At 35.6% G+C, this 25,219-nt stretch overlaps 1 protein-coding gene across 5 annotated transcripts; it reads left to right on the forward strand.

Annotated features, from left to right (window-relative positions):
- The first annotated feature begins 851 nt into the window (after positions 1-851).
- On the forward strand, positions 852-5,064 carry LOC149256258 (uncharacterized). Of its 5 annotated transcripts, none has more exons than XM_089457398.1 (4): positions 1,231-2,905; positions 3,478-3,573; positions 3,955-4,101; positions 4,235-5,064. In XM_089457398.1, the coding sequence occupies exons 1-3, from the start codon at positions 2,018-2,020 to the stop codon at positions 4,090-4,092; spliced, it is 1,122 nt and encodes a 373-aa protein (XP_089313524.1). In that variant the 5' UTR covers positions 1,231-2,017; the 3' UTR covers positions 4,093-4,101; positions 4,235-5,064. The 5 variants fall into 5 exon arrangements, 3 of the variants coding, with proteins under 3 accessions (XP_089313524.1, XP_089313525.1, XP_089313523.1); XM_089457399.1 differs by having other exon boundaries at positions 3,478-3,561; positions 4,231-5,063; XM_089457397.1 differs by having other exon boundaries at positions 4,231-5,061.
- The last annotated feature ends 20,155 nt before the right edge of the window (positions 5,065-25,219 follow it).

Raw genomic sequence — 25,219 nt, forward strand, 5'->3', positions numbered from 1 at the left:
TTATGGTTGCATGAGTAATTTTTAGATAGTAAAAACTACCTCACTACAAGTTAACAGAAAAAATACATTCAACAATTCTAAAGCAAATCAATTTCATATATATATATATATATATATATATATACTATTTATTTATTTAATTAATTTATATTTCAATAAAACATTTGGGTAGATCCACCCGAAGGAAGCACATCACACCAACTTATTACAAAGCCCAACCCCGAGGGTATAGAGATGAATTGACCCTCTTACCTCCCATTAACGAGATGCTTTTAGTGACAATAACTCGACCAATTGAACTAACCCTTGAAACTACATATATATATACATAATAAAATCAATTTCTTTATTTTTAAATATTTAAAAAAAATTCACAATCACCCGAAAAATAAACACTCAATCCTATTAAATTAATGTATTAACAAATTAAAAAGCAAAAAATTATAAACCTCAACCAAAACCTTCTAACTTAATAATCATATTACTTTATTATTAAAATAAATTTACTAAATTAAATTTTAAAAAATTTTTATTTTATTTTTAATATTTTATAATTAATTTTGATTAATATATATATATATATATATTTGTATAAATCACATCAATAAAAAAAATGCACACACATAAAATGGTTTTCATTCTCTACGCAGAAAATCTTAAAAGACTTATTAAACAATTAAAACATAAGCTAGTATATATAAATAAATAATAAATTTGTAAACTTAAATAAAAACCATATAATTCCTTAAATTATAACTTCAATACTTTAACAAAAATAAAATAACATTTAACATAAAATATCTATATTTCACTTATGTGTGACCAAGTATTAGAGTGGTATTCCATTTTTATTGACATGTGCATTTGAATCTTAAAAGACCATGGACACGATTCCATAATGGGTAATTCAAAAAAGACAATGAATCCTTTAGGGCAATCAATATATCAGAGGCGTGAACTCATGAGCTTTTAGTCTCCTGGTATTTCAGAAGAGGCGAAGATGATTCACCTAAGAAGCCATCGTATTTTAAAAAAACATGTGCCCGCTATAACTTCAGTTCGGGTTGGTATAAGCGAAGTGTCATTTCCCTTTTCGTCTGCATCGCAAGCGGAAGTGCCATTTCCCTTCTTGTCTGCATAATCTTACAAAGAACAGGAAAGTCATGGAATGCCAACTTCAACATAGGATCCTCCAACTGGTTGTTGGTATGAGTAAGTCCATCAATCTAAAGGCAACTTTTCAATTTTAAGCACAACCATTAATTCAAATCAAATAGGTTAGATCCATGATTGCCTCTGTAAATTTAAATCAAAGAGGATATACCTATCATTGTATCTCTTTCTCTAATAAAATAATAATGTCTCATTGTCATTACCTACCTATCTGTGTGTAATCACATTTTGCATCATAGCTAAACTAAGTTAATGTTCATGTCTGAGAATGTTTTTGAATCATAAACACCCATCCCCATTCCTTTTCTCTCAGTAGTCTCCGTTGATTCAAAGGTAGGCCTGAAGGTATCTCTTCACTTCTAATCTCTGTGCAATTATATTTTACATCATAGATAAACCAAGTTCATGTTCATGTCCTCGGAAGGTTTTTGAATCATACCTACCCATCCCCATTCTTTTTTCTCAAAATAATATAGATTGATTCAAAGGCCAAGCTATGGCTTTGCTTTTAATATCTGTGTAATTATATTTCACAGCATAACTAAACTAAGTTAATGTTCATGTCCTTAGAAGCTTTGTGAATCATACCCAACCATCCTCGTTGAATAATCCCCATTGATTCAAAGGTAGGCCTGAAAGTATGACTATATATCTAATCTCCAAGGTAAGGGTAGATGTAAGGGATTTAGGGTTAGGGTTAGGAAAAGAAGGCTTGAGGATACGCGAAGGGACAACGAGGATTTTGTTTAATAAGGGCATAACTTGAATATTGTGGGATTCTGTGGTTACTATTTGGTATTCAGGCGGAGGATTTGGTACTAGAGAATTTAGTTTGAGAACATTTATGTATGCCAAAATGCCTGAAAATGGCAAGGGCAAGGCCATTGCCCAGTACTTTGGGAATGCCGATACGGTGGATGCCGTAGTAGCAGGCAGGGTTGTGAAGGATGTTGTACTGAACTCTGCCATTTTATGTAATATCATGCCTTTTCATATAATGGAGGCACTGAATTTAAAACCCACAATTTTTACTGCCAGGCTTATGGTTCCTTCTACCGGAATCGACCTGGGTAGTGCAGATCCAGCAGGTCTGATTGAGAACGTTCCTGTTGACATTGGCCCGGTTCGAGTTTTATCGACGTTCCAAATCCTGAGAATGCACGATAAAAACTCCTGTCCTCTATTGCTTGGCGCTCCATATATGATGGCCGTCGAGAATTTCAGGGTTCAAGCAGCAGCTACACTTTCCATTGAGGGGCTGGTTGTAAAGAATGGCAAGGTTATTAGGCTTCCATTTTCTCAACAACGGAGGAGGGAAAAACGCAGGGTCGGACGGTTTCAGCCTATTGAGATAAGAGTCACTGTCAGTGATCAAGGTGCTGGCCTACCACAGCCATCTGCAGACCTCAGCATTGTGTCCAATTCATCTGAGCAATGCAGGGGCTCGCAAGAGTACCCTATTGTGATACCAGAAACGGACGACCTAGAAGGTGATGACTTAAAACTGCTGTCGGCAGGTCGAGGTTTTGCCCTTAATTCACCTGAGCAACGCAGGGGCTCCCAATACAATCCCATTCAGATACCCGAAACTGTGTATATTGAAGGTGATGACTTACCACAGCCATCGGCAGATTCCTGCATTGTGTCCGATTCACTTGACCAATCGGCAGACCAATCTACGATGCAGATGTTGGGCAAGGCCCATAAGTTACAAGCACCATCCTTGGTTGGAGTAAGTGTAAAAACCTGTAACTCATATTTCAATTCGGATGGCTTTCATGCAAAATGAATGAAGGGTTAGTTGGAAGCAAATAGAGTTAAATCATGAAACGAATTGACACAGAATAACTTCTAAAATTTTCCACTTCAACTGGGTTGTTATTTTTATTTAGGTAGTTTGTTTTTGTGATTTTCATCTATTTAGCTGCCGACTGCAACTTTGAACTTCTAGATTCTCTTGGGCAAACGATGCTTTTTCCTAATACGAACTTCGAAGTGTATCTGCATATAAGTTTTATATTTTCACATACCTTTTGTCCTACTCACACCTATACTGCAATCCATCCATATATATACTGTTAGTTTATTACCCTGCACTATTGCAGAGTTGCCTCCAGGCATTTTTTCTAAGTTCATGTTATACGTGAATTTAATAAGACCACCATTAAGATGATGACAGACAATTAATAAATAATAATCTTTATGTTGTTATCATTTTAGCAAAGTGGATAAGTTACTTAAACCTACAAAAAGCAGTTGCAATTTTTGATAAAATTTGGTGTTCATATATATTGGGGTCTGCAGGACTCTGTCAGGCAATCTCCCACCATGAAGAGGTTGGAATATCCCCATCACAGTGATGCAGACATGGCACTGAAGCATAAACGGGTAAAATTATCAGTGAGTATAAATATTTTTATTGATATGTCAACATACAAGTTCAAGTATTATTTTTTGTCACATGCCAATGTACTACACTTGCCTGTTCAACAACCCATTGATCCACATGCTCCTAGTTTCTTGCCCTTTGTTGTTGTAGGTTTGTTTACATGCATGTTTTTTAAATTTATATTATGCACAAATTTAATAATACCACCATTAGTACAATGGTAGGCAATTAATGATGTTACTGTTAATATATGTACTGAAACATTGTTATTGTTATCCTTTCAGCAAAGTTAATTTAGTACATCTGCATCAGATTAGTACTTGCTTCCAATGAAAAATCAGGGTGTATGTTTGAAGTTTTTGACACTGACTAATGAACAAATCCACATGTAGGCCTTGGATGAGTCTCATGGGACAATAGGAAAACAAATAGATGATGCAGGACCATCGAGAGTTGTTGAGAATGCAGTCAAGGATATATATATAGATGCGATTGTTACACATACTCTAAATTGGGCACAAAACACTTAATACTCACAGGTATGCAAGGATTGATTTTGTAGATGTTCCCACAGATATAGTAAATTTAGTCATTTGTATTTTAAATCAATTAAATGCTTTTGATAAATATATACTAACATGGTATCATTTCGTTGCTTGATTGCATAGGAAGGACCAGCAGCACTGGTGAGACCACAACATTGCAAGAAGCACCACGATCACCTTGCTGACTAGTCTAGACTAGGTATTGCAGTAGATTATGTATTAGAAGGCCTAGATATTATAACACATGGTCTACATGTGCATTTTTGTACACACTCAAACATTATATCTCCTGGCCCACAAGGGCATTAGTGTATATGATGACTAGTGATATGTGTACCTTGATACGTGTACATGATATATATAGATTTCAATGAGAATTGTTTTTTGAACTAAAATATGTTCAGGATGTAGCTAAGATTTCTTGGTTTGCCTATATTTTTCATGCAAAGATCTCTTCCTTGATTTTTATTGCTCTAAATTTTTATAATTTTAATCTGACAAATGTTATTTCCATTATACTTTTTTTCTGTGTATACTTTGTCTTCCTGGACTTTGTGGGTCTCACCTTTTGCAGTGTGAATTGACACAATGTGCAGTTTCTGGCCATGGATGTTTCTTATTCACTTCTCTAAACTTTTAATGCTTGCTTGTACTGTGTAGGTTGGGGTACTAACAATTTTAAATGCAAGCTTGTTGATTTCCTGACTAGCTGCTTCTTTCTTATTCAGTGTTGTGTCTCTCTGTGCAATTAATTCATATTTGTTTTGTAGGTAAATTTCTTGTAGCAAAATACCAAGAGTTTGAAAAAAGACATAGGATTTAATTTTTCGTCAAAAACTAGTTGCACCTGCTGTTATACAAAGATGTAGGTTACATCAAGCAGAATCTGCTTTGCAGACAACCAACTTGCAAAGTCTTGCATCCCTCTATTTGTACAGGTCGTGTATTGCATCCTTGTCCTTTTTCTAGGCATGGTACATGCATTTATTTTCTTGTTCTTTTACAAGTTAGTAGATATTGTGTGGATATATGGCTCTATAGTCTCCCTATATAACATTATTGTCATAAGATTCATGGTATTATATTTTGATTGATAGGAGCTCAAAAATACTGATTCTCTCTGTCATAATTTCATAAGAATATGATGATGACCATTATTGTTTTTTCTTGGGTTGGCGTACATGTTGTGGACTAATGGCAGCTCAATAATGGGCCTCTATATTTGTGTATTCTTGCCTCTGCTAATTTTTGTTAGTAACCTTAACATTGATCTTGCCATTCTTTTACGAGTTTGTAGATATTGTGTGGGTATGTGGCTCTGTGGTCTATCGACATAACTGTATTACCATAAAATTCACAGTATTACATATTGATTGACCATAGCTTGAAATTACTGATTCTCTGATCGAGTCTCTGATTCTCGTTGTTTTGTGACGATATTATGGTGGCAATGACTGATTGTTCTTCCTGCTACACTGCACTGTTTGATGGGCAAGCCAATTTTCTTCAAAGTCCATTTCTAAAGTTTTACAAACTCTGATTGTGCCATGGATGATCGGTTTTTCTTGGTTTGATGCACATGTTGTATACAAATGACAACTCAACATTACTCTCATATATTTTTATCTACCCATCTTTACTAGTTTTTTAGTATAACATTGAGAGGTGTCTTTTTACTTTTAATGCATTGAGGGGGGATATATTTGTTCAATAGATGTTGATCCATTTTGAATCTAAACTATGATATATTGATGTAGATCAGAGGGAGTTGAGGCAGTAAAATTTGTTTTTGAGACAATATTAAATTGAATGCACTTTTTAATTCAGGATTGAGAACAATGAACTGGTAGAACTTTCTTTCAAAGTTTATGCTCATCTAAACTTCTTTAAATGGTAGATTACATGGTGAAAGTTGAAACCCATACAGGACCTGCCCTTGAATTTCAGATGGCTTTTGGAGTTTTAAGAACTGGATGTGTTCATTCCTACGTCATGTATGGTGATCTAGTTTCTAATTCCTTGTGTCTTTTTGACTTCGTGTAACTTCATACTTGTTGGCAGCTACTTCTTTGCTTCTTTGGCTTACAAATTCATGGCAGGGGCAAGTATGCATGTGGTACTTGCTGGAATTGCGGGCATAAGGAGAGATTTACATGAACCACAAGCAGCTACACAGCTTGCACTTGGTAAGCAGGCATTACCATAAGATTTCAATTATTTGTTTTATTGGAGAATTGTTGCAGAGAAGAGAGCCCCCTTTTTAGCATATCCACTGGCCACTACATATTTCTGCCATTACAAGGATTCAAGCTCATCTTTTGGGGATTACTAATGCTCAGTAAAAATGATCTGAGCATAAGCTAATTTGGTACGAGAAGGAAGCTCATTTGTTGTCATTCTTGCTGTTGTCTTTGCTTTATGGTTCTTTTTATCAATCCTAAGTCAGCTTTTTGTTCTCTTCTAATGTTCTTGGGAATATGTGGAATTCTATTATATTCAGTTTGGTTTAGATTGGGAAAATAATTGTGTCAAATTATATTGCTTTTGAAAGCCAGGAAAGATAGGTATATGGAGTAGACATAAAATGTTCATGCTATATTTACTGTGACTTTCACATATACCAATCAAACTATATGACAATTTCCATAACTAAATGTGTGAATGCTGGGGCTTTGTTTATCATAGTGTTTCCTTTGACTTATCTCTCACAAGAAGCTGACTGCAGTTAATTGCATTGGTGGATCATAGGAGCTTGTTTACATGCTCTTTGTACATGAAGTCCCTGAGGGTATATCGTCATCCACCATTCAGTTACTCCTTGCATCATGATTGATGTTGGAAACCAATAAATCCTCTGTGGTGAGCTTTTGATGGCAAGTAACTTCAATCATATTGCTGTTACAGCCGGGAACACCTATGGCATAAATCAGAGTTGAAGTGATTGCATAGACTAGTATGAAATAGGTATTTGGGCAAGAATTTGATTAGTTCAAGTATCGTGCAGAACACCTGTATAATGACTAGGAGATTGATGGTGTGATTAAAGGGGAACTATGAAAGGAGTTTTGTGGCCATGTCTAGCATGTGTATCAATCATGTGAGGATGCTCTGCAATTCAGCAATTTTATTGATGCTGTGAGTTTTGTTTATGCTCGTCTAAACTTCTTTGAATGGTAGATTACATGGTGAAATCAATACAGGACCTGCCCTTGTATTGCAGATGGCTTTTGGAATCGGTGTTTTAAAAACTGGCTGGTTTGAACCGTTAACCAGTCAAACCGGCCGGTTCACCAGTCCTAGCCGGCAGGTTTAGCATGGAACTGGCTGGTTTATGGAACCTTGATGTTGGTGGCATTGATTGTTGAACTTTGTTGATGTTGGTGATATTGATTGTTGAACTCCTCTACCATGTCCTTAACAAGAATGCACTCTTCACTCAAAGGAAAACAACTGGTTAGGCATGCTAATCTTTTTCTACCACATTATAAGGTTGAGGAGATGAACCCTTCACTCAAACCAAAATCATTGGTTAGGCATGTTAAACCTTTTCAATTTCTATCATGTTATAAGGTTGAGCAATCCAAGTCTAAAGACTTTGAGCTAGATGATGTTTATGTATCTCTTGTTGATGATGTTTATGTATTTCAAGTAGCGTTGAATCAATGATGAGTTTCATGAGTGACCATGTTGATCAGTGATTTGTAGTTTTGATGTCTATTTTTGCTACTACTACTAAAGTTGTAGAGGAGTTTTAGGAGTCCTCAAACTCTGAGCCATATTATTTATGTAGCTCATGTTGATGATCTCTTGTCTAGTAGTGGTGATGAGTTTGATCATGATGAGGAGTGATCATGTTGTTGATCACTGATATGTAGACTTGTAGTAGGTCAGTGACCCCATAGCTTAGAGCATTGTTTTCGGACTCTAGAGGCCATTTAGAGCCTCATTGATTATGTATTTTGTTGCGGATATGTATTGCACTCGATGCCATTTTGATATATTCACCTTTACATGGTATATAGATGAGAAAACCTTGCATATTTTGTTTCTATTGGCTTGGAATCATGGTTTTAAATTTTAAAAATAGTTTTTTCATTAAAAATTAATTATTTAATGTATTTTTTAAAAACCGGTTCGTTTAGATCTGACCAATCCCGGTTCGAGCGGTTCCGATTCGAAACCAGTTCATTAGGTGGACCGGTCCAGTCACCGGTTCCAGTTTTTAAAACATTGTTTGGAGTTTTAATAACTGGATGCGTTCATTCTTACGTCATGTATGGTGATTTAGTTTCTAATTCCTTGCATCTTTTTGACTTTGCGTAACTTCATACAAACGAAACAAAAAGATGGCAGCTACTTCTTTCGCTTACAAATGCATGGCAGGGGCAAGTATGCATGTGGTACTTGCTTGAACTGTGGGAATAAGGAAGGATTTACATGAACCACAAGCAGCTACACAGCTTGAACTTGGTAAGCAGGCATTACTGTAAGATTTCAATTATTTATTTTATTGGAGAATTGTTGCAGAGAAGAGAACCCCTTTTTTAGCATATCCACTGGCCACTACACATTGCTGCCATTAAAAGGATTCAAGCTCATCTTTTGGGGATTACTAATGCTCAGTAAAAATAATCTCAGCATAAGCTCATTTGGTACGAGAAGGAAGCTCATTTGTTGTCATTCTTGCCATTGTCTTTGCTTTATGGTTCTTGTTATCAATCCTAAATCAACTTTTTGTTTTCTTCTATTGTTCATGGGAATATCTGGAATTCTATTATATTCAGTTTGGTTTAGATTGGGAAAACAATTGCATCAAATTATATTTCATTTGAAAGGCAGGAAAGATGGGTATACAGAGTAGACATAAAATGTTCATGCTATATTTACTGTGACTTTCACATATACTAATCAAACTATTTGATAATTTCCATAACTAAATGTGTAAATGTCGGGGCTTTGTTTATCATAATGTTGCCTTTGACTTATCTCCCACAAGAAGCTGACTGCAGTTAATTGCATCGGTGGATCATAGGAGCTTGTTTACATGCTCTTTGTACATGAAGTCCCTGAAGGTATATCGCCATCCACCGTTCAGGTACTCCTTGCATCATGATTGATGTTGAAAAACAATAAATCCTCTGTGGTGAGCTTTTGATGGCAAGTAACTTCAATCATTTTACTGTTACAGCTGGGAACACCTATGGCATAAATTAGAGTTGAAGTGATTGCAAAGAGTAGTATGAAATAGGTATTTGGGCATGAATTTGATTAGGTCAATTATTGTGCAGCACACCTGTATAATGACTAGGAGATTGAGGGTGTGATTAAAGGGGGAAACTATGGAAGGAGTTTTGTGGCCATGTCTAGCATGCATATCAATTATGTGAGGATGCTCTGCAATTCAGCAATTTGCATAGTTTTACATTTCATTATTGATAGAAAAGAGCAACTAGTGGTAGACAACCCAGTATTCAAGGATCATCCCACATGTCAAATGACTGGCAAGTGATATATGACAAACAAAGATGGTAAAGGCTGGTATTTGCTGGGGCTGATGACAATTCAACTTGGCATTATATTTGAAAATCCAATTTTGAATGGGTTGATGGACGAAGATATTAATTAAATTCATTAGTTAGTGGGTTTGGTTTAGATATTGTCAGTGTTCCATGGGGATGTGTCCCTTAGTGTGTTTCCCATGCTTCAGGGGCTGTATGTCCCACTTTTGGGCAAGCTCAGGGAAATGATTTCTGAGTGTGGGGGATGCTTTTCCCCAGCCACACCCCTCATCCCGATTTTAAATCTTTTTGTCCAATAACCCTATAAGACAGAAAAAAGATGGGGGGAAACACATGGGACATGATTCCTGACCTAATAAGACAGAACAAAGATAGGGGATTGAGTTTTGAGGAATTTGTGACCTTGGTAATTAATGGTAATATTAATTATTTCAAGATGTTTGAGAGTGGTGCCAATCTCATTGGACTTCATATGGAGAAAGTAGAATTTCATATCCCATTCATATTTCAGTGGACTTAACAGTTTTCCAGATTTTACATTGTAGCATTTCCACTCGATTGTACATTGATGAATTTTCATGGGTTGAATTGCTATTGTTGAGATTTTATCATATGGGGATCCCTATGTTAGGGTCCCCAATAATGACTAGGAGATTGAGGGTGTGATTAAAGGGGGGAAGTATGGAAGGAGTTTTGTGGCCATGTCTAGCATGTGTATCAATTATGTGAGGATGCTCTGCAATTCAGCAATTTGCATAGTCTTACATTTCATTATTGAATATTGATAGAAGAGAGCAACTAGTGGTAGACAACCCAGTATTCAAGGATCATCCCACATGTCAAATGACTGGTAAGTGATATATGGCAAACAAAGATGGTAAAGGCTGGTATTTGCTGGGGCTGATGACAATTCAACTTGGCATTATATTTGAAAATCCATTTTTGAATGGATTGATGGACGAAGATATTAATTAAATTCATTAGTTAGTGGGTTTGGTTTAGATATTGTCAGTGTTCCATGGGGATGTGTCCCCTAGTAGTGTGTTTCCCATACTTCAGGGGCTGTATGTCCCACTTTTGGGGAAGCTCAGGGAAATGATTCCTGAGTGTGGGGGATGCTTTTCCCCAGCTACACCCCCCATCCCAATTTTAAATCTTTTTGTCCAATAACCCTATAAGACAGAAAAAAGATGGGGGAAAACACATGGGAAATGATTCCTGACCTGATAAGACAGAACAAAGATAGGGGATTGAGTTTTGAGGAGTTTGTGACCTTGGTAATTAATGGTAATATTAATTATTTCAAGATGTTTGAAAGTGGTGCCAATCTCATTGGACTTCATATGGAGAAAGTAGAATTTCATATCCCATTCATATTTCAGTGGACTTAACAGTTTTCCAGATTTTGGATTGTAGCATTTCCACTTGATTTTACATTGATGAATTTTCATGGGTTGAATTGCTATTGTTGAGAATTTATCGTATGGGGATCCCTATGTTAGGGGCCCCAATGCCCACCTGTCCCCCATGAATTTCCCTAAAATTTGGGGTTTCCCACATGTCCCCCATGTGTGTTTCTCCACTCACGCACTCTGCTGCCCTGGAAACTTGGTGGAACATAGGATATTGTGCATACTGTGTGTTCTATTATGACCAATGGTTTTGAAACTTGTAATTTTAGTCAAGAGCAAACAATTATGTTCGATTACAATCCATGATTCTGTCCCTATGCAACAAATAATGGCTCCTACCTGTTGTTGATTTACCATTTAGTACCCAATTGAACTTTGATGGGAAGTTGATATGAGGTAGTGGGATTGGCAGCAGACACAAGCTGATGAACAGAATCAATTTAGCTGATGTGTGAGTCTTGCAAAAGTTGTGTGCTTTAATGATTGTTAAGGTATGCTGTCAGCCTGGCACTTATCTGGGTAAGACTTCCATGAATCCGTCCCTATGCAACAATGGATTGTATCCCTTGTTGATTTACCATTAACTGCCCACTTAACTTTGATGGTAAGTGGCAAGTTGATCTAAGGTAGCGGGATTGGCAATCAATGCAAGGTTAAGGAGCAGAATCAATTTTGCTTGTGTAATTTTTACAAAACTTGTTTGGTCTAGCGATTGTCAATGTATGCTGGAAATTGGGTAACATTTTGGGTCTCTCCGTGTTAAACTCCCACTGAAGATGGAAAGAGAGAGGATTCTGAACTGCAATTTGAATTAGTCTCTGTAAAATTTAAACTGTGTTTTTCCATTGATGAGAAGTCTGTAACTTGAGGGAATCAAATTTGATACAACATGGTAATAATGTTTGAGCTATAAATTGAATTTGAAAATATATTCAAACTCTCTGCATGCCACATGGCAGGTGTTGGTGGTAAGGGAAATCTTCTCAGGATTAATGCAAAAAAGCTTGTACCAGCTCAAAATTCTCTGTCGATGTTGTATCCAGTCTTTAAATTGATATGGATGCTGCTAGTTGGATGATTTATTGGCCTTTGGCTATTCTCCAGTTCATAATTCATTGCTTGAATGATGTAGTATTTTAGAAGTCTCCTTTACATATGCTGTCAGGTTTAGAAACTTTGAACTCTTGCCTAGTTAAAAATGATTGCTCTATGAATAGATGCTGCAGGCCTAATTTTGTAGAATACAAATAAGCCAAATTTAATTGGTGCTATATAGACTAGACAGAAGCCAATCACACAGAACAGTGAATGCAAATTAAAGGTTTTGTCAAGAATGTAAACATAATGAGGGATATATGGAGCATAAAAATGGTGGAAGTTGTACACATTTGCTACCAAGGAATGATAAAAAAATGTGTTTTCTTCTGTTTTTCAAAATCATTATTCCTGTGATTGTTTCGAAAGTTACTAGTTTATTCCCTTTTACATTATACTGGTTAATAGAAATATGTAGATCACTTAGAAATGCAATAAATTCCAAGGTAGATATAATCTTTTGGAATATTATAAACAAATGAGGATTCTGTATTGTCGCTGCTTCATTTCTCTGTTAGATTGTTAATGAAATAATGATAACTTTGTTCAATCTAAATTTGATTCTTATTCTTCTGATTGGATCATACGAATAAGATAAAATCTACTGAAAGGCTATACAGGTTGGTTTATCTATAATTACTCTTTGGATTGCCTCTGCTTTCAGTTGATATACAGGAATGTTCACTTCTTACATGTAACTTGGAACATTTATGGCAAGCTTTTATGTATCATACCTGGGTTAAAAACCTCTTGCAAAAAATGAGGAAAATTTTCTAAGCCTTTTCTGTCATGTTAAATAGCAGTTTTCAATTTCTACACGTCTTGTTAATACTTGAATTTTGAATATCTTAGCATGGTGAACAGGACCATCTGTACTACAAAAATCCTTAAAGGCTTGGAATTGAAATGCCATGTTTGGAACTTTTCTGAATTTTTGTTTACAAACGTTGCACTGACTTGTCTGCATGGTCGATGACCAAATTCATCGGCAGGGATATTATTCATGGGCTAGAAAAGCCACCTGTATGTAAAACTTGAATTGATCATGCCTGCCGACTTGGAATCATATAAATTGCTCAATTGGAAATCGTTTTCTGCAGGATAAATCTATTTGCTAGTTGAATCAATCACACTTTGCCAACATGGAATCATGTAAATGGCATCGTTTTCTGTAGGATAAGTTTATTTGCTCAGACTTATTATAATAACTTTAGATAGATTGCACATTGTTTTCAAATCTTATTGGTTCTTTACACTGGTAATGGGCAAGTCTTATTATGTATTTCCTACCATCTTAGATGGATATGTTTTGAAGACCAAGTTGCACATTCTTGTCAATGCGAGGCTCGACAGAAAGGTTCAAGCTTATTAAACAGAAATAAAAAAGACTTGAATGAATTGTTACTTGAACCTCTCCTAGAGGAATCCTACTACGATGTGCATTTTCAGATTTCGAGGATTCGTAGAGGGATACATTTTGAAGACTTAAGCTGCATTCATGTCAATGCTAGGCTCTATGGAAAGGTTCAAGATTATTAAACAGAAATAAGGAAGACTCTCAATGAATTGGTTCTGGAACTCTCCGAGAAGAATCCTACTATGAGGTGAACTGTTTGGAGCTGATTCTTTTAGTCTTTTGTCCCCCGTCTTTATCTCTATATATTTCATGCCTACTTATAAATTATAATCAATAACAAGATGGATGGCTGTGTTATTGGAAATTAATATCACTTGGAAATAATTTGCTTACAGTGAAACGAGTTCCTAGTATATTCAATGAATTTTCAATATACAGGGAAACCTTTCCCAGTACTAGCTCTTTCTCAAGAGCTCTATTTGTATGGTAGGCCCTATGCTTTTTCCCCATAGTTGATTGAAAGAGTTAGTATATCATTTATGTTATTTATTTCATAGGTCCAATTTACAAGTCATTGCTAACATTATCTACCTTTAACAGATCCAAAGGAAATGAGAAGAGCACACGAAGAAATGAGGAATCAAGCTGCTTCCATCATTTGCTAACTTCCTGCAAGAGAATGTAGGTTAACCAGTTTATAAACAGAATTATCTATAGTGTTTTTGTGGTGATGAGACTCCAACCTTGCCATTTCTTAGAATGAGAAATTTGGTTCATTCTGGATAGATATAGTTATGACGCATTGATCGGTGATCGAATAATATACAAATGTGCAACAACATACTCATATTAAGAATGCTTCCCACTTCCCGTTGTCAACGTTCAGATTGCTTTTGTTATAGGTTGGATGATTTCTTAGCGATCTCTTTCCATATTTTGCTTTTCTAATACGCAACCTGCTTTTCTGTGAAATTTTGAGCTTTGTTTGTGGATTTCGCAATAAAAAATCCTGTTATCTAATTAACTAGTGTTAGAGGCTATGAACATTAGCTTGTTAAATAATTCCTGGCATTCTCCTTGATGATTCTGTGGCAACGAAATATCATGACTTGTGAAAGTGTACCAGAATGACTTTGTGTTTGCATAACGAATAATGATAAAGTTTACTGTGATGACGTTATTGATGACGTGTTTTGATTGTGTACCAACAATAGAAATTTACTTGCATGCTTTCTAAAATGAAAATAACACGGAAAATATTTTTACCATTCGCATTAGAACATTTGATTCAGTGTTGCGCTTATCGTGATATTATTGAAATTATCACGATAAATCGTCAAAATCAACCTCGGCAATAATATCGGCAGTGATTGTTGCAATAATTTGCCTTTTTGAATAATTTATCGGTAACTTCGAAATTATTGCCCTGCTTTGTCAATTTCAACTTCTAATTTTTTTTTTCCTATTTTTTTTTTCCTTAATTTTTTAAAGCGAAAAATTAAGCGAGTTAGGGGATTGAGCAGTGAGGATGCTGTGACTATTTCCATCAAGCAAACAAGGGGAAATCTAGGAAATCTATTGTGTTAGTTTCATATGATTCGTCTCATGAGATACATAACACATAACTGACTAGTTAATGGTAATATTAAAATTTTAAAGTAAAAGTAACATCACTTTTGCTTAAATTTTTAACATTACCATTAATTGACTCAGGGTGTTTGAAAGTGGTTTTGACTTTGTTGGATTTTATATGGAGAAAGTAGAATTTTAGATGTCTCTCAAAATCTAGTAGACTTAACAATTTTTAGGATTTTATGATTGACAAAATTACAATGTTTCCACTACATTTTGTGATGTACGAGGGTATGGAACTAACATTAATCAAGATCACCAAGACCTCTATGTACCTTGATGTTGGTGGCATTAGCTGTTGAGCTCTTCCTTCATGACCATAGTAAAAATGTACACTTCACTCAATTATTCATGACCCTAGTAAAATACACACTTCACTCAAGCAAAATCATTGATTAGGATGTTAAATTTTTACTATCTTATTTTAATGCTCAAAGGGTGATATTAATGAGGAGGATCCCAATGTAGGCAATGATTTTGATGTTATGTAGCTATTTGTTGTAGCATGTTTTTCTTTGGATTTTAGAGCTCATTTAAAAAATCTCTATTGATCTTTTTTAATTCAGAGATGGCTTACTCATGATATTTTGGTCATATGCATCTTTGCTATATATATGAGAAACTTTGCAAATTTGTGTATGAATGCACATGAATTATATGTTCTTTTCAAAATTTCAATATTTTATGTTTTTTGGTCAACCAATCTTTTGTTTCAGCTGAGGATGTTGTAACCATTTTAAATCAAGCAAATAAGGGGAAGTTTGTTGTTTTCATTCCCATGATTCATCTCATGAAATACATTTATTTTTGTTTTGATATGATTTTGTATTATTTTATTAGATCTTATGACTCAAAACAAATATAATATTTCAATATTGATGTCTGATGTATCACTTGACATGTTATATATAAATTAATATTCATATTTATGTAGCAATGTGTTTGTTTGATGTTGATGTTGTTTTAGAAGTTAAAATATTCAATATATATATTATTTTTGTTTTTTTTTTAAGTTTCTCAATAATTTCTAATATTTTTTACAATATTGTGGATGATTTAAATTTTGAATTCCGATAGATAAATTACGAATAACGATAAATGTAAGATTGAATATTAATTTGATTTATATCTTAACAGACAAAGTGAAACCTTAATACCATTTCAAACTTCCAAGTAAAATGATTGCCATATAAAAAGGTTTTCAGAAAAAAGCCATGTTGAAAATTCCAACAAAATGAAGTAACTTAACTTCATAGTTTCAAATCCAATCAAAGATTGTGTTGGTGGAGGACACAATGATTGGATATAAGTTTGTAAAATAGACTCTCAATGTTTATAAAATGATGAAATGCAGAACACACACACATAACATTCTAATAATTATACCAAAATGAAATATTCTTCATGTTAATACCATTTATTTTCTAGTGATGATTGGTTTCAGTGACAATAACGAAACTGAGAAATTTGTTATGAGAAATAAAGACCTTCACAAAAAAAGATTGTATTGACCGAGGACACAATCATTGGATATAAGTTTGTAAAATAGATTCTCAATCTCTATAAAATGATGAATTGTAGAATGTTGTATGCCATATTGGTTACCTGAAGCTTTAGCGTTATTGTTGGATTATATGTGTTGATTCTTTTTTTGCATTGAATACTCTGCATTTGCATTGAGTATTGAATAAAATAATTTTTATTGAATTCTACTCAATAAAAGGTCGAAAGGAATACAAAACAGTTTGTATATTAAAAATTTGGTTCATGTGTTGGTATGGTTGGCGCCTTTGATTATATTTTGTCAAGTATGCAAAAAATAACCATAATTCAATTTATCGGTCTTAAAAGAAGTTCAAATGGGCCAACACAATGATGCTTCTTGAACTTTTTTGTAATTGAACTGTGACACTAGCTTTTAGATATTGGTAGACACTCTAAACAGAGATTGATGAAAATGTATGCCCACACTTTGATTGCCTCCTAACTTTGCATGAACAATCTTTCTGGTAGCCTAGCCATCTTATTTACAAGCTCGATGATTTCAACAAGCATGTGATCAAACATTTTGTGAATGGAAGTTGTGAGTTCGAACAATACCACTATCAACAAGCATGTGATCAAACATTTTGTAAATGGAGGTTGTGAGTTCGAACAATACCACCTAAGGGTTTGTCGTTGTAGGCTTTAATGTGTCGGTAAGCTTCGAATCTTAAAAATTTCAATCTTTGAGCGCATCTCACTGCTTCTTGGAAGCTACATAGGTTGGGTCATTGCTTGAAAAGTCGAAAAATAGTAGTTTGAATCAAGTAGCAGTGCTTATTGCGCCCTAGATTTTAAGGGACTATGTATTGCATTTCTTTGCTTATGGAAACTTTTGTTTTCAGATCTTTATACCCCACAAAATTCACTAGGTTGTCCATGGATTTGTCAAATCTGGTGTTTTGTGCAAAGTAGTGAGTTTATATCTGAGTTTGCTACAAGAAAAATATTGTTTTTCAAATCTTGAAACCCTTCCTCTTTCTCTGTCGTGGGTTTGTTGTCGAGTTATTGACATGACTAATACTCTAAAAAGCACTGAACCAGTTTGGCTTCTTCTTGGTTTGGGAAACCTACTTATAAGAGCCTTGAATTACACAAATTGCTAAAATTGTTGTTGCAAAATAAGTGAGATAACCAGAATTTATGTCTACACATCATCGTAGAGCTCAAATAGTGGAACAATGAGTAGTTTAAGATTATTGAACACTGCTTTCTTCGATTAGGAGAATAAATTTGGCAGATATATTTGGACTCCAACTAAGTTTCAATCAAAATTTCCTAGCTCTTAACAATTGGAAATAATAACTCTCTCAAGTCCTTCAATACACACATCTATTTTCCCTTGTGGCTATAAGATTTTCCATAGGAAAGAGGCACCAATATTATTCATGAAAGAGCATTATTTGTATTCATTACAGCTAGAAGGTTGCTTTTGTGCAACTTGAGTAGGTTGAAAAAAGGCTCCAATTGGTGGAATAATAGAGTTACTGAATAATCTAATACTCTCTACTATGGATAATATAGTCAAAATCAACAAGGATTTTATCAATAATATTCACAATTGTTTACAAGATGCACAAGAAAAGATAAAAAATTTGCAATTTGAATCACAACTACAACAAGATGAGTTACAAAAAAAAATGCATCATTTTGAACTTGTTTTTGTTCAGAATAATCCTATGTTTGAGTTTGATATAGACTCCCATCAATTGTCATAAAGTGATGAAATCAATGAGGATGAAGTTTATTCACATTCAATTCCCATTTCAAGAGCAAATTTGCATGCAGATGCATAAATTCAACATGCACTTCCCAAGTCCATCATCAGACCTTGGGAAGAACTTATCAACAACAAGGATAGAATAGGTATTGGATATGACAAGGAGGTGTACTTTCATATTCCATATTATTCAAATCTCATCAAATTTTAGAGTGTTGGACTTCTTCAAGACAACTCGACTTTACTTGCTCCTCACCCACAACCACAGACTGTTAAATGCCAACATTGTGACAGAGTTGGACATGTGAAATATCATTGTTTTGATCTTAATTCGTGTGAGCGTTATGGTCAACACTCTCATCATTCAAACAAATGCCTAAAAAAAAAATCTTCTTGTAAGAACGAAGATTCACCTTGGATGGATTGCTTCTTGGCAATGGGATTCAACAACCAAAAGGTATTTCACTCATATCACATCATTTGTTCTCAAGTATTGAAAAGTCTTGCAGTTGAGTTTTCTTAATCTTCTCACCTTGTATCTTATAGGGTGGAATTGATGGTCATATACAAGCTTCAAAGATACATCAAGCAAGCTTGAACCATATCCTAAACCTGCTTCCTAAGCCTACAACCAGAGACAACCATACCCAAATTTAGAGTTGTATCCAGAGATATAGAAGCCCATGAGCATACCTTTGGTTGGTGGCCTTCCTTAAACCATTTCAGATTGAGACCTCCCTTTTCAAATTGAGGTTCTCCCTTTTTTCACAGGTTGAGACCTCCCTTTTCTAGGTTGGTTGTCTCCCTTTTTAAAACATTAGGGACACTTCTAGTAGAAGACTAACAACTTCTTGCCAAATTTGGAACTGTTTTGGGAATCACACGAAGCGTTCCAGGATGAGACCCAAAGGTCTCCCTTTTCACAACAATAAGGAGCACTTCTCTAGCAAAATACTTAAGCTTTTAGCCATATTTGGAAGAGTTCCAAGAATTGCACTAAGAATTCTAGTGTTGGTGGTCATCCTTAAACCATCACCGGTTAAGACCTCGAGTTCTTCCACCTTATACCATCATCTCAGAGACAACATTCAACTTATTGCTGTCATGCGTTGCTGTCTTTTTGTATTACATCTCTCTTCTTGGACTTGTATATAACCCTTCGGATTAAGTGGGGGATTGTTCGACACCTAATATGCTAAGGGTTCATGTGGTGGAATGTGAATAGTCACTGGAGTCCAAGAGACCTTTGATATGAAACCAATAGTCACAAGGATGTATTATAAATGTATATCATTGTGAATAGTAAATGCATTCACGCTTATCTTTCATAGCCTTTCCATTCCATGTGTGTGTTTAACAAATAGGGACGAGGATATGTTTTACTAGGTTGATAAGATTGCAAATAGATTTCAGTGATTTCTACAGGTAGGCAAGGAGTAAGAGGCAATTGAAAATTCCCTACAATCCTCAAAAGATAAATACTCTATATATGTCTTCCTTGATTATTAATAACTTTTAAGTCAACCTCTTGTCTTTATTTCTTTTGTTGGGTTATAATTGCTTCTTCCATGGCCTCCTAGTGAGGGGTACATCATAAGGGATTCCAAGACTCTAGAAACAGATGAAAGCATTGGGAAGAACGAAGCAAATCTTGTGATAAGAGGATTCTACCATAATAATTCGTGTTCAAGAGGGAGAATTTGTGTTGTCATCATGCATTATGGAGGGAAGAGCTCTTAGTTTAGAGGGAGCAGGCATGCCAACAAGTTTGAAGAATGTCATAGTGAAAATTGCATCGAGATCTGAGGAAATTCGGTGGTGACTTCCAAGAAGATATACAAGTATGTGGTAGATGGAAACAGAGAGAAGTACAAAGCAAGAATTGTGAGGATTATCCTAGAAAGAGGGAGAGGACTAAGTAAAAAAATTACTCTAGTTGTCATGTATGCTTATGTTAGAGTTGTTATTCATATTGCCTCTATTATGGGCTGGAAATTACGTTAGGTGGATGTGGAGATCATTTTCCTCAATGGAATAATTGAGGAAGAAGAAGTATCTATAGAGCTATTTCAGCTTTGAGGTACATGAGAGGGAATCTCATGTTTGTAGTCTAATGAACACTTTGTATAGATCTCGGGAACGGTAATTATTTGATGAGTCCTGGTGGATCCTACTATTAGATGACTTATTTTTTATAGAAGCATAAGGACTCACATAACAGGGGAAGGGACAATGGTAGAAGGATTTTCTTCCATGATAAAGGTAGTAGTCGGGATTTCCACTAGAAGCCTTGCTTCAATGTCAGAGGGAGTTGACCTCTGAGATCGAGATGAAGGATCTTGTTTGGATACATTACTTCTTAGGACTAGAAGTATGGAAAAAGTCATGTGAGATATTCCTTGGCCAAAGGAAGTATATTATTACGATCCTTCAGAGATTTGGAAGGGGATGTATGTAGTGGGTGACTAGATTTATTTACATGATGTTGATGTAGGGTGCTTTCCACGTGGTTCTTGTATTGAACATGAGGTGGACGGATTCATGAACATAACTATCCCTTTCAATATTTTTCTTGGAATGGAGAAATTTTATTCAACAAATGTATATTTGTGGAAGTCAAGGCGAATACCTCCCCAACTAAGAGGAATTGTTGAAAATTTGTAGTTGTAGTTGGTATTTAAGACAACAAAGTCAAACAAAAACAAATTATTATTTTATTGTTCATGTAGGCTCCAAAACTATCAAGTCATCCCCACCAGTTGAAGGGGTTTGACCCTTGGTGAAAACCCACTTGATGTGACACATATGTATTGACATTTTTACCTCCTCACATGGCATCAATTTGGATCACACACAAGAGAAGTTAGTCATTTGTTCACATGTGTGAAAGAGTAGAAGAAGTCTGAGGTTGACCATCGAAATTTGAAGTGAAGTTTTACTCATTGACTAGCGTTGACTTTGACATTTCTAAGGTACTTTGACTTGGAATATTTGGCTGATTATTAGACCGAATCTATAGGTATATGTTGTCACCTGTCATATCATCTTATAATTGTGTCAAATGGCCCTATTTTTCATCCATATCAAAGGGAAGGACGGGTGCAATCTTGGTGTTCCAAATGGAAAACCAAAAGGGAGAGCCTAAGTCCAAAATCCATAAAAGAAGGATGAAAAGTGGAGGTCGAAATCAAAGGAGGAACCGAAATTTCGGAGCTAAAATGCCAAGAGGAAATGCCGAGATTTTTGAGGTTGAAATTGAAAGGGGGTCGAATTATCAAGAGTCGATATTGAAAGGACCAACAAGCAACATATCAGAATTGCAAGATATCGAAGGAAGGAACAGGGAGACCTTGGAGGTCTATTTTAAAAGCAAACCTGAAATGGCATATCAGAGCCTCAACATCTCAGGACCCAATATAGGAAGGAAAAGACATCAGAGAAGAATGATATCGGGATATCAAAGATTAACTCCTTAGAAATTGAAATTCTTCAAACAACCTCGAGGTTGCTAAGAGAAGGAAAAACAAAGGAAATCATTGAGAATCTGAGGACCCGAGGGCCTTTTTCTCTCTCCTTCGAAGAAGACACGTGGCAGCTAGTGATTGGCCCCAAGAATCAAACATGGTTAATGACGTCAGTATGACGTGGCCGTACAGTGGACATATGGCATCGATTTCGACATTTTTGTGGGCCTAATGGGACAAATATTGATGACACATGTCACCACTCAAGAGGTGCCACATGGAGAGGATGACCTCAGCATGATGTCATCTCGAAGGTTGGCCTTTCAGAAGAAAGAGATTTCGTAACCCCTGTTTAAATTGTTTTATAAGAAATTTTGATCCGATGGAGGGGCTCCAATGTTGTTGAAATTTGGTAATGAGGACTCACAGGACCAAGGGCATAGAAAGGGCGGAGCACCTAGGTGATATGTAGAATATCAGAGGTCAGAGTTTTCAAAACCCCTTTGAAATTGAATTTTTTTAAAGGTCCTAATGACAAGGGTTTCCAATGCGGACTAACATGTGGTCGTGAGAGATCCAAAGAACCCAGAGTGGAGAGGATAATTAGCACCTAAGTGCTATGAACCATATCAGGAAGTGAACATCGAAAATCCTATGCAATTTCTTTTTGAAAAAGCTCTAATGAGAGGAGCTTCCGATGTGTTGTTGACATTTGGTTATGAGGACTCAGAGGACCAAGATAGAGCACCCAAGTGTTATGGAGCTCATTGGAAGAGGGAGATATCCTAGATTTGTTTTAATTTCAAATTTGAATAGGTTCTTATGAGAGGAGCTCTGACCGGGAGAGGTACTTGGCCGCAAACATTCAAAAGAACTAAGGGAAAATCACAAAAGGTCTTGAGGCATCAGAACTTTGGATTTTCGTAACGAAATTTTAAATAAAGTTACGATGTGCCTTGGCTCGAAATTGCACCATGTAAATGTTAAGAGATGTATCGGGCTTTGATAGTGTACCACAGAGGTAATAAAGTGGTGGATGGGTTGGCAATTATGTCACGAGGCACCTTCAACACCACCACACCTAATCATGGCCAACTCCAAGAGGGGAAGTTTTAAGCTGTTAAAAGAAGAAAGCGATAGCCGAATTGATCGGTAACCGTGGAGGAATATTATGGCCCAATTAGAGGCAATCAAAGGAATTAGCATTGGAGATATTTTATTGTGTCCATCATGACACCTCACGTTTCTCATATTTTATTATTTTGTGATTTTTTTTTACATTTTGAAGAAGAGAATCAGATTTGTTTCTTAATCATGAGGCCATTTCCATGCTTAGACAGTTGTGTTGTTCACACAACTATAACATTTGAAGATATTTTTCAAGTTGTTTTGTTTTGGTTCTCCCTATAAAAATAGGGAAGAAACTCATTAGAAAGGTTCTAGAATTCTGTTCTCGGGGGTTCGAATTCTATATTTTCAAAGATTCTGAGTTCTATTTACAGAGAAAGAGGTTCCAAGTTTTGGTTCAGTTGCTTGTTCATGAGGTGGTAATTGTTGTACAAATTTCAACAATGTTGAACTAGTGATATGGACTCCATTGTTTAATATTAATGAAGAAGATATGGTGATTCCAGGGATAATAATGTGTAGTATGTGTTTTTCCTCTGTGTTTCATTTCATATGTGTTTCTCTTCCTCGAAAATTATGTAAGTAGTAGTTGTTGGGTTCACTTATAAATCATGGATTTACTTATGTGATGTTGTAGCAGACAATACCTGTGAGATTAAATATTTACTAGGTTATACTGCCGCAGAATGTAGCCATGAAATATTGAGTTGGAAACCTTAAAATGCGCTCCACAATTTGTGCTCTTCATTTCCTTATTCTTTCGTAATTTTGTCGAGGTTTATTACTTAGGATTATGGGTCTGTCTAGCCCCATGTGTTGAATTCCTTCTTTACTCTCCCTCTTCCCCTCTTTACTGCAATGACAAATTGAGATGCATTCACTGTGTGTAGGCCACTGGAATTGGACATTCATTCTTGGGGTGATCTATATTGTTTATATGTATGTATGAATCTACCTCTATGAAAGGTAATTGAACCATATTTAAAATCATTTTTCATTTATTTCTTGAGCAACAATGAATCAACTTCAAGAGAGATTAAGATGTCTTAGGCATTGACCTCTCCTCAAACCAAGGGTTGTCTCTAGGAGCTACAACATCTTCTAGCGTCGTTGTCAGGGACCAAATCAAAATATTTTCCTTGGGTATGACATTTTTACATTCCCTCTGTCAAGTGAGCAAGGGAAGTGTGGGTTGAAGATCTCTCACCTTGGTGACACCATTGTTTATATCTTTATTTGACCATCCTGGCTTTCAAGAGGCCTCATACTCGCTCTAATACTTGCCAACAGAAAAATCCCCTTGTATTCAACCCCGAGAAGATCATACCCAAGAGGATTTGGAAAGAGAGTACCCCTGTTACTCCAAATCCCGCAATATCTTTTCCTAAAGTGTCAACTTCCAACACTTAGAAAGTTAAGATAAACTACTCTGAGTCATCCTTCAAAGCTTTGGAATATTGAGAAGAATGTTTCCAACTGTTTCACTCATTTTCCTCCAAAGTTAAATCTAAAAAAGCTTATGTCAGTTTTCCTCCTCTCATATTCCCTACCTGCCCAGAAACAGAAGAAGTCAAAGACATCCTCATAAATAGTCCCACTCAAAGATTTGCTAGCACTTCTTCTCAACTCCATTCAACCATAATCCATACAACACCTCAAACAAGCCCTGTGGTAAACCTTCTACCACCTCCATTGCAAAACATCGTTGTCATTAGTTTCCTTATTAATAGATATTCTCCACTTAACTTACCTTAGCCTCTTAATGGTATGCCACAAGATTATCTTAAAAACATGCCAAGTTTAACTGAAGAGGAAGATATTTTAGCCCAAAAACATATAGAGACTTTATGCCCATTTGTTGAGAATCTGAATGTAGAACATCTTGATGTAGTGTTGAGACTCTTTGTTCAATTTTTGGATGGAGAGGCCAGGAAATGGTTCAAGACTCTACCAAATGCTTCAATTAACACATGGGAGAAGATGGATAATGATTTCATGCATAAATGGGGGGAGAAAAGGGATTATGGCTATATTCTTACAGAATTTAATGCAACGAAGAAAAAGCATAATGATGATGTTTCAGAATTTATAAGAAGGTTCAATAAATTATATAACAGTCTTCTTGCTGAAATTAAGCCTCCATAGGCTGTTGGCAAAGTGGTTTTTGTTGCATCCTTTGAACAAGAGTTTGGGTTTTACCTTCAGAGAAAGAAAGTCTCTTACTCTAGACCAAATCCAAATAG

This window comes from Pinus tabuliformis, chromosome 7 (assembly GCF_031772625.1).
Source record: "Pinus tabuliformis cultivar Carrire ecotype Pingquan chromosome 7, CPIR1, whole genome shotgun sequence".
NCBI classification, from domain to species: Eukaryota; Viridiplantae; Streptophyta; class Pinopsida; order Pinales; family Pinaceae; genus Pinus; species Pinus tabuliformis.

Bases quoted from the DNA above. Each gene is read 5' to 3' on its own strand.
- LOC149256258 (XM_089457398.1), top strand. From the start codon at position 2,018: ATGTATGCCAAAATGCCTGAAAATGGCAAGGGCAAGGCCATTGCCCAG. The intron at 2,906-3,477 runs GTAAGTGTAAAA...TGGGGTCTGCAG, and splicing joins AAGCACCATCCTTGGTTGGA to GACTCTGTCAGGCAATCTCC. The intron at 3,574-3,954 runs GTGAGTATAAAT...ATCCACATGTAG, and splicing joins ATAAACGGGTAAAATTATCA to GCCTTGGATGAGTCTCATGG.